Source organism: Suricata suricatta, chromosome 15 (genome assembly GCF_006229205.1).
Source record: "Suricata suricatta isolate VVHF042 chromosome 15, meerkat_22Aug2017_6uvM2_HiC, whole genome shotgun sequence".
Taxonomy (NCBI): domain Eukaryota; kingdom Metazoa; phylum Chordata; class Mammalia; order Carnivora; family Herpestidae; genus Suricata; species Suricata suricatta.
The window spans coordinates 41,320,157-41,330,665 of NC_043714.1; the positions used below are offsets into that span (position 1 = coordinate 41,320,157).

The window sequence follows — 10,509 nt, forward strand, 5'->3', positions numbered from 1 at the left end:
AATTTTTGTGTATGGTGTAAAAAGTAGTCTAGTTTCATTCTTCTGCATGTTGCTGTCCAGTTCTCCCAGCACCACCTGCTAATAAAAAAACCAATCTCAGCCTTTGTGGAGCATACATATTTAATGAAACAGCTTTATACAACTTGACTTACAGGGGTGCCTGGCTGACTTAGTTGATAGAGCATGTGACTTTTTTTTTCCAAAAAATTTTTGATAATTTTTTTAACTTTTATTTATTTTTGATAGAGACAAAGCATGAATAGGGGAGGAGCAGAGAGAGAGGGAGACACAGAATTCAAAGCAGCCTCCAGGGTCTGAGCTGGCAGCACAGGTGATGGGGCTCGAACCCACGGACCAAGAGATCATGACCTGAGCCAAAGTCAGAGGCTTAACTGACTGAGTCACCCAGGTGCCCTGAGCATGTGACTCTTGATCTCGAGACTGTACATTCAAGTGCCATATTAGGCATAGAGATTACTTAAAAATAAATTTTTTTTAATTTTTTAAATGTTTTTATTTATTTTTGATACAGAGAGACAGAGCATGAGAGGGGGAGGGGCAGAGAGAGAAGGAGACACAGAACCGGAAGCAGGCTCCAGGCTCTGAGCTAGCTGTTAGCACAGAGCCTGACACGGGGCTCGAACCCACGAATGTGAGATCTGACCTGAGCCAAAGTTGGAGGCTCAGCCGACGAGCCACCCAGGCACCCCAAAAATAAAATATTTTTAAAAAACAAACCTGAGTTACCACTAAAAGAAATAATTTATAACATCCTGTATGAAAATAAAATCTTAACAATATTTCCTATTTATATTTTAATTCCCTAAGAGGAAAAATCCCTTTTGAGATGATGAAAGGATGCGGTCTCAGTACATGCATAGGTTTAATAATAGGGTTGCAGAAGGTCATTTGCAACCCTATTATTTTCATTTCAGAAGCCATCTTTTAAAGACTATTTGAGTCCTTCTGTAATTTAACATAGATTAAGTAAGAGAATAGAGGGGAGAAAACTGGAAATATGTACTAAAACTTTTGGATATGAAGTAAATATAGAGAACATTAAGAAAGCCGAACCGACCAAGACAAATGCAGCTTCAGACTCCTGAAAGAGGAATGGAATCCTGGTAATTTCTTGGGTGCATACAGCTTCCTCGTCTTGTGTTCTTTTCCATTGAGCTTTCTTATACCCAGAGAGCCTGGAAGGACAAGAAGCTAGAAAAACATAGCAATGTTTCTTCCCTGGTTTCTATTCAGAATCCTGATTATAAGCAGAGCTAAAGATGACTTGACTGGTGTTCATCCATTACAGCCTCCAGGAACTCCAGACACCGGGTTTCTGTCATTCCTTCTCCTGGCCATCCATTAGCAGTTAGGCCTCACTGAGGCAAATCAGTTAATTTGCCTCCCTTCTGCTTCCAGCTTGGAGAGGAGAAACAAGGCTTTAAGGGTCTAGGCCCTCAACATTATGATTTCACTGCCAGACTGGATAAAGCTGAAGATTTGGACCTGAGTTTTCCTCAGGACTCGGGGTCACAGTCTGCTTTTGTCCGAGGCTGTCTTTTCCCTTGTGTAGGAAACCTAAGTTGTTGCTGCTCTGTTTGAGTTACCTTTGCCTCTGGAGAAGCAGAGAAGGGGGCAGTATCACCTACTGGGTGTTCAGAAATTAGCTTTCTTTGTGTCTTTCACATGAAAGAGTTTCAAGGAATTGAGAGTTGGTGAGAAGTGGACAGAACACTGAATCACTGAAACATCAACACTATCTATTTGTAATGAACAGGAAAACATAATAGTTCCTGAAAATGGAATTATTTGCTCCTACTTGAGATTCAGTAAACATCTTGTAACTTTGTACTCCTAATCTATCTCCACCTCTGTTCACGGAGGTTGTTGGTAAGGATTTATTTGGTTACGCCACTAGAGGGCACCCATGAGTTGTAGTGCTTCTGCCGGTACATTATTTGGAAATCATCCTAGTATTTACTTGCTCCTCAGTAGCCTGTTCGTATTTGATATTTAATTTTATGTGAAACTTTTTACAAAGAAATTTAAGGTAACTTTATTCCAAAATAGCCTATCAAGACTCTTCCACCTGCTATTTCTACCGAGCCATCTGTTATTTTATCAAAAAGTGATTCTGACAAGAGCTCTTCCCAAGTGCCACCGATGCTACAAGAGACAGATAAATCCAAGTCAAATACTAAGCAAAATAGTGTGCCTCCTTCACAGAGTAAGTAATTCTCCTTTTTAGTTCTCTTGTGTGTTCTCTGTACATTTACTAAGTGTTAATTTCATAGAAGTCTGAAATGTTTATTTAAACTTCTAACCTTGGAAGTATGATGGATTAATAGAGGAGCCCTTTCTTCCTTTACACAGGCTAGATTCCTTAGAACCTGCGGGCCTCAGTTGTGGGGGCCGAGGAGCTGGAATCACTCCAGGCGAGACGGGCTGTCCAGGCACAGAGCGGAGGGCTTGCCGCATGCCCTTGGTCCCACCTTTCTCTCCCTGCGTTCTTGGGACTGCTGGGAAGGGTCCTGGGGCTTTTTTCTCCCGTTTCCTCCCTTCAGCTACCTTCCATTTTGCCCGTCTTCACTTTCATTACTTAGATTGATAATGCCGTGTTAAGTAATAGGTTTTCAAGGTCAAAACCAGTGAAATATCGTTCATGTGATTAAACAAAATAATACATTGGCACTCACAGGAAAAGGGGAAGGCAGCCATAGAATGACCTAAAAACATGTGACTGGGACTTGAAAAGTTACACATAAAGGTTGAAGACTTAGTGGATTTCAAAGCATGTTTTTCACTGATGCTACTTTGATATTTTTGAGGCATAACAGTATTTTCTCTTGTTTTTTTTTTTCTTTCTTTTTTTCCTTTTAGCCAAGTCTGAAACTAGCTGGGAATCTCCCAAACAAATAAAAAAGAAGAAAAAAGCCAGACGGGAAACGTGAATATATTTTTCCTGAATTGGACATGTGTTTGTAAACACTGTCTGGAAGATTATGCTGTTTATGCAATAATTTGTGAACATGTACAGAGTTTTATATAAATTTAAACCAATTTTTAAAACAAAACTGTGAACACAACCACCATAAAAATGGAATCAAAGGAAAGTTAATTTATGAAATTAAGAGGTCAGCAGAGTATACCACAGTGCTGGAAGACACTTGGGGAAAGTCTTTTCAATTGAACAAGAACGATCTTAATTTAAGAATATTACCCTGGTTTTACAGCAGCGCCCTGTTTACAACAGAATGTGCCCTGTCTCATCTGCAGCTGAGGAATAAAGGATTCTGATTAGAGAGAGGGTTGCCTACAGGTTGGTAGGCGGTGTCTTGGATCTTATGCACGGAACTTAAAACCATTTGAATCTGTTTTATGCTTAAATCAAAGTGCTTTGATCAAATGCATAATCTGCCATATCTTTACATATATGTTGGTAGCAATTTGTATTAAAGGAATCACAAGTGCAAATAAAAGGTCATTTATCATTTGTTAACTAAACTCATGGTTTAGTTTACAATTCTTAAAAAGTTCTTAATTAAAACATTGAACATGCAGTTGATGCTTGTATGGCTTATGAAGTTATTTTTGATAGTCTTACATTACTTGAATTGTTCAAAGTTCAGTATATTTTAAATTAAGAAAGGTAAACTATATGTATTTGTTTTATACTTTTAAGATTCAGATTCACAAATAATGCTCTTGTTTAGAATTTGAAAGCTTTCAGGCAAAGTCCGACTTAACATTTTCTCTGTCCCTAGCAGTTACTTTTTTCCAGTGTCAACTCTTCTTCATTGCTAATCCATTTTCAATTTTAAAGGTGAAATCTTTCACAAATTAGTTACACAGACAGAACTTCAAGTATATGATGGAGAATGAAAAACTAGAGTCAGACAGCTTTAATTGACATTGTCAAGACCTCCAGTTATCAGGAATACATTTTTTTACTGCCTTAACCTATATAGTGCGTAGAATATGCATCAATTTCTTGAGGGGGATTCGTGTTTTTATAAGAATTTTCATGTAATTATTGCAATTGTGGTCAAATAAGGAACGTTTTCTGCTTGAAACTGATTTAAATGACGTGTGAGATGCTTCACCATTTTCAGGCACTGTGTAATTCTCTTGTACTAAACGGGCAGGCATCTTTGTAACTATAAATAGTGCATGCTCAGCCATGTACACTGTAAATAGCCTCTATCAAACGTGTTTGACAAGGACCATAATTAACACCACGTAGTGAATTGTGATTAAAAAAAAAAAGCCATGATTTATTTGATGCGATTGGCTTGTTTTTATGTGGCGCCAAGAACGAAACTTTAACAGCTGTAACCAATGGTACCGATCTGTCCATCCAATCTTGTCTTTATTATATCTGATTGTGCTTTGATAGTATTGCATTGTCACACTAGGAAAGCTGAAGAAACGAAGTGGTTTTAGTTTCACTGAAGACTGGCCTTATTAATGGACAGCTTTCCTAACAAGCGGTTATTAACTTTTATCAGGTGTTAACATCTCTTTCAGGAACATGGCAGTATGTTTACATGTCAGAAGTTTTGTTTAATTCTATGATATTTCTAAATTGATTTGTTTAAATAAATTCAGCAAATGGATAGCATCGTTTTTATTTGCTTCAATATTGGGGTAAATAAGCTAAACTGCCAGGAATTCATTTCTGCAAATGACTATTCTGTTAGCTTTAGGTAGATGTTTCCTGAAGAGATCCAAGGATTCCTAAGTTGCCAGCACTTTGTAAAGGTGTCACAGAGGAGACATTCGAGAAGGAGCCTGTGTACTTTTAGAATGTGCCAAAAGATCTGTGCTCAGAAAATTCAGTTGAACTCTCTCAACTCTACCTCACTATTTCTTTATCTTAGAATTTTGTTGGCCATGTCCAATGTTGAACTTTATTTCTTCAACCTCGTATCTTCCGCATGGCCGCCCACGGTGCCCATGGTGGGTGTTCGAGGCCCTGACCTTTGAGGAGAGTTGTGTGGAGATGGAGCAGTGCGCTGCCCGGGGGTGGGGCCGGCAGGAGAGGCCTCCGGCTCCTCTCTCTGGCTCAAGAGCCAGTACGTGAACTTTGTGTTTTAAGACATGGCAGCTATGAGTGACAGATTAATAAGTGTATTTTCTTCCATATGCATGAGATGAAAACTCTTGCCCAATTAAAGTGTCATTATTCATTACTTTTTACCTGTTCCAGAGGATCTTTATATGGCGTCCAGTCAGGTTCTAGAATCTGGACACCGGAACTGTTCTCCATCATCAACCTCAGAAGGCACGAAAGTGAAGGTAGTGATTCAGGGAGAAGGGGAGAGAGGGGAGCCTATTGTCCTTTAGGGGCTGGGATTAGATGCTCCCCGAACTGTTAGTAGGGAGGTAACTGGTCTCTTGAGGTTTTGTCAGGCCCGAAGGGGAACCTTGTTCCGATTAGCAAAAGAACCTTCTCCAAAATCTCCCAATCCTGGCTGGCGTCCGCATCCCTACTGCAGATCCTTTCCTGTCCTGGAGCAGGGATCAGGATTTCCCCAGACTGGAATCCTACCTGTTTAGACCCCAGATTGAGCAAAGCAATTGTTGAGAGAGTCCAAAAAAAAAAAAGCGTTGAAATAAAATGTTGTTGATGTAATTTACCATGTTTACTTTGTGCATGCATTTGGGGTGGGGGGGAAGGGGAGCCTCGGAAATAATTTATCCAAATCTAATGCTGTTATTTCATAGGCTAGTCCAGTTTGTATTTGGGTTAAAGATCATTGAAGGGCAACATTTAACTACAGAGTTTAGTTTTTCTTAATTAAATCAGTCCTCTATTAACGTAGTGTCAATATCTTTCAAAGTTAAGAATTTAGGTTTAAGATGTCTAAGAGAGGTCTTAAGACTTTACTGTAAACTCATGGCACGAACTGGAATTACTTTCCAAAAGACTTAGGGAATGCAAATATGTTCTTTGTAAAATGCATTGAGTATTGTAAATAAAACAAACCATTCTTGTTTTGTTTAAATTGCTCGTTACAGTTCGCTTATGGGAAGGGACTGCAGTCATTTTGCATCCTAACCTGGTCTGAAAGGCAATTATTTTTGATGTTCTTGATGCTTCTTTCCAAAACCATAGGTGCACTTGCAGGCTTTACCGGTGGGAAGGCCAAGATTTGTGGCACCTCGTAAAATACTGCTGGTGACCCACATTCTCTATGGGAACAGCTTCCACCTGCCCTGACCTTAGCAGCAGTTGTAACTGCCACCACGTGCGGTATATACTGCGTCCACTTTTTAGGTTAAGGAAGTTAGACTCAGAATTGGCATTCTTTATTAGTGGCTGCGTCCCAAAACAATAGTGACTCGAACAAGAAAGTTTATTTCTTGTGCATGGAAAAGTCTGGAAGGCCGTGCAGGGCTGCTGGGACACTCCGGGCCCAGGAATCCCGGTTCCTTCTACGTGGGCCCTCCCCATTCTCAGCATGCAGCTCCCAAGTCCTGGTCGCAGACAGCTGCACAGCTAGAAACCTTCCTTAACGCTTCCCACGCGTTACGTCACACAGGCCTGTCTGTGCAAACCTAGCCACTTGCTCCTACTAGCCACAAAGAGAATAGGAAATCATAGGCTTTGTTCTGGCTGTCACGGGCCACTTACCGGTTCAAGACTCCCTGCTTCGGAAGCCGTGGGGAACTGGACCACGAGCACGGCCAGCAATCCCTGTCATGGGGTTGGCACGCTGCGGAGATCCTGCACCCAAAAGTCGTTTTTAAGGTCGGGTTTTAGTTTTTCCAACTAAGCGGGAATTTTGAAATCTCTTGGATACTGCTGAGAGTAGCAGCTAATAATGTTCGAACGTCTGTGTAGTGGCTTTCTGAAAGAAATGCCTGCAACCAGTGGCCGCTTTAGATTCTAGAGTTGGGCCGGAAGACGGAGCCTGCCTGTCCCGCAAGTACACATCGTGACAGGTTTCAGTAGGAAAATTGCCCTAGTGTATAAAGCAATCTTCAAAGTATTACCATTCTAAGTGCTTTCACCGGAAAATGCTTTGACTCTAACATCAAGGCCAGAGGTTCATTGTGACATGTTTGCCAATAATAATAGTTACAGCACTGAGATTTATGAATAAGCTAATTAAAATTTTCAGCAGATTCAAGGTCATCCCCATGATAATGGCATTCTTATTTGTATATGTATGCTTTTCTTTATTGTATTAAAGCATTCAAAATGAATATATGTAACATGCATAAATTATAAAGCATAAATAAAACGAACACCTCTGAAACCACCATTCTGCTTAAGAAATAGAACGTTATCAGTAGAGGGGACATTGGGAGTGAGCTTGACGTTCGTTGTTTGGCAACAGGATCAAGGAGCCAAAGGCCTGGATGAGAAAGCTGCTCTCAAATACCCCAGCGTGGCACAGGCCCTTCGTGCCAAGGCTCGCTGAGCATCCCAGGTAACTTCTTGCTGGTCTCGGGAGTCCTGGCTCACTGATGCCCCTTCCCCAAGGCATTCCACTGACATCTGCTGGGAAGTTGTAACAGCTCCGTGTAGGCACAATGACTGAATGTGGATAGTGCGCCCCAGGTTGTGTGGGGAGCATGACAGCCTTTCCCTGAGGAAAGAGAGTAGGAAGGCTGTATAAGAACTGCCACCAGAATTCAGAAGGGCACACGTGCCTGTTTAAAGTGCAAATTCCTGGGGCCCTGGATGGCTCAGTTGGTTAAGCGTCCAACTCTTAATTTCAGCTCAGGTTCGTGAGTTCGAGCCCTGTGTCGGGCTCTATGCTGGCAGTGCAGAGCCTGCTTGGGATTCTCTGTAAGTAAGTAAGTAAAAATTTTAAATTAAAAGGGTTGTTGAGGGTGCAGATTCCATTGAAGTTCATTGAAGGGCTACAGACTTTCTTACAAACCACAAGGGGGTTTATGGTGAAACAGGAGCTCTGAGTAACAAGGGAGGGTAATTATGAATTACTTCTCTTTGACAATTTCAAAATACAGGATCACCTGGGAAAGTTGCAGCTTTTCCCATTTCTCAGCAATACTGAAATGATCGCAATAATGAAAGATAAAAGAAAACCTGCCTTGAGCAAACAAAATCCAATAATTTATTAACAAAACACTGATAAAAGATACAAGTGTGTGCTGATAACTAGAAATCTATTAACATTTCATTTCCTCACAAAATTAAAGCAGGAAAAGGCTACAAGCATGATGTGATGCTGAAGAAGTATTTTACAAAATCCAAGAACCATGCTCCATTTAGATTTTTTTTTCAAGAGAGAGAGACAAGAGACAGCACGAGCTGGCGAGGGTCAGAGAGAGAGGGAGACAGAATCAGAACTAGGCTTCAGGCTCTGAGCTAGCGGTCAGCACAGAACCCAACGCAGGGCTCGAACCCACAAACTGTGAGATCATGACCTGAGCCAAAGCCAGATGCATAACCGACTGAGCCACCCAGGCACCCCTCAATTTAGATTTTTAAAACAAATAAGGAAATACTAATGTCATCTCAGTTAAAATCAGAGCAAAACAGGGTTACGTGTTAGGCAACATTGTCTTAGGCAGTGACAGATAATAAAGTTTAAAATTGTCATAACATCAAAAGATTATTTTTTTTAATTGGATGTACACCTACAATGATCAAGAGGATTCCATAAAGAGCTGTGGCCACTAGGAAGAGAATACACTTAAGCAACAGATCTGCAACATTTTCTAGGAAATTTTGTATTAGAATAGCATCTAGAAAAGAAAGGGGGGGACCCAATTATGCCAACCAGAACTAAAATATTAAATAGATTTTTCAAGAAAGATACGAGACAAAATGAAAAAAGTCTCTGAGGACAGAAAATAATCCAACAGATGCTGTATCATTACTTGGAAAGCAAAAATACCACCCTTTCCAAAATTAATATATAAATTGTGTTCAGTTCTAATTAATTTTTAATTTTTAATGTTTTATTTATTTTTGATACAGAGAGAGACAGAGCATGAGAGGGGGAGGGGCAGAGAGAGAAGGAGACACAGAACCGGAAGCAGGCTCCAGGCTCTGAGCTGGCTGTCAGCAAATGTGAGATCTGACCCGAGCTGAAGTCGGAGGCTTAACTGACTGAGCCACCCAGGCGCCCCGGGTTCTAATTAGAATGCAGGATATTTAAGAGCCTCAAAGATTATGGAAACAATTTTTAGAAAACGAAGTAAGCAGCCGCTGGCGCAGGACAGGGGACTAGCCGTATCGGTGCGCGATGCCAGAATAAAATGCCCATCAGGATTCTTCTCTATGAAACCCGGGACCCTGTGAGTTTAAACCAAAAAGGAATCCGGAAGCACTGGTGATCCAGGCCCTGACCCCACCGGGAATAACAGCCACGGGCTCGCTCATTCGGAGGCTGCCCTAGCAAAACAGGTCCATCAGCCCGCTCCCATGAGATCGCGCAGGACCCTGACCTCCACCCTGCGGCCGCTTGGCGCCCCCCGGCGGTCCACGACTGGGTTCTGCTCAAGCCGCCTCCCGCCTCACCCCCTTTCCCGGTCAGTGGCAGAGGTGAGGTCATATACAGTCTGTCAAGCAGCAAGGGAAACTGGAGAATGAATTTTGGTTGTGTAGAGAACCCCAAACATAAAGAATACTCAAAATGTCTTCGTTGAGCAACCAAAACCTGGTTAATGTCCACACCAGTGTAATCCGTTATCAACAAAGAATTGTCCAACAGGTTAGGAGAATGGAGTGAGGAAACCAGAAATGTATTCCTATATACATGGGAATTTTAGGTCGTGTTTCAGTTCCATGTAAAGGGATGATTTACTTAACGGATGGTTTGAGGCAATTTCTCTAACTGGAAGACATTAGAGCTGGGCCCCATGATACCTTACATGAAATTAAGTTCTAGGTAGATTAAAGAATGAGACCTTGGGGCGCCTGGGTGGCTCAGTCGGTTAAGCCTCCGGCTTCGGCTCAGGTCATGATCTCACGTTTGTGGGTTCGGGCCCGCGTCAGGCTCTGTGCTGACAGCTAGCTCAGAGCCTGGAGCCTGCTTCCAATTCTGTGTCTCCCTCTCTCTCTCTGCCCCTCCCGCTCACGCTCTGTCTCTCTCTGTCTCAAAAATAAATAAAACATTAAAAAAAAAGAAAGAATGAGACCTTAAGCAGACAATACAGAAAACTACTTATACAACACAGAGGTGGGGGAGACACTCTATCTTTTAATGACGAAAAGGTGGGGTATTTTCCAGTTTTATTGAGAAATAATTGACATACATCACTGTATATGAGAATGTATTCTTCACCAAGACCAGAAACCTACACACTATAAAAGATGGACATATTTAAAAGTGTACACAATCTTTTAAAACATCTTAAATGTTTTATTTTAAAACAATTACAGACTCAGTGATGAGGTTTTGGGGTGATAGTGGGGTTCTTGGGGTCTGGAGCCGACAGTAAAGAAAGAACTCTTGAAGATGTCTTTGATGCAAAAACATGATTTAAAAAAAATTTTTTTTTAACATTTATTTCTTGAGAGACAGA

General features: G+C 41.3%; 1 protein-coding gene across 6 annotated transcripts in view; it reads left to right on the forward strand.

Annotated features, from left to right (window-relative positions):
* The window catches only part of MTDH (metadherin), a 62,201-nt gene extending 56,566 nt beyond the window's left edge, over positions 1 to 5,635 (forward strand). For all 6 annotated transcript variants that reach the window (XM_029923236.1, XM_029923238.1, XM_029923241.1 and 3 more), the window contains 2 exons: positions 2,071 to 2,227; positions 2,881 to 5,635. In XM_029923236.1, the coding sequence (XP_029779096.1) occupies positions 2,071 to 2,227; positions 2,881 to 2,951 (228 nt within the window). In that variant the 3' untranslated portion in view covers positions 2,952 to 5,635. The remainder of the gene's footprint in view (positions 1 to 2,070; positions 2,228 to 2,880) is intronic.
* The last annotated feature ends 4,874 nt before the right edge of the window (positions 5,636 to 10,509 follow it).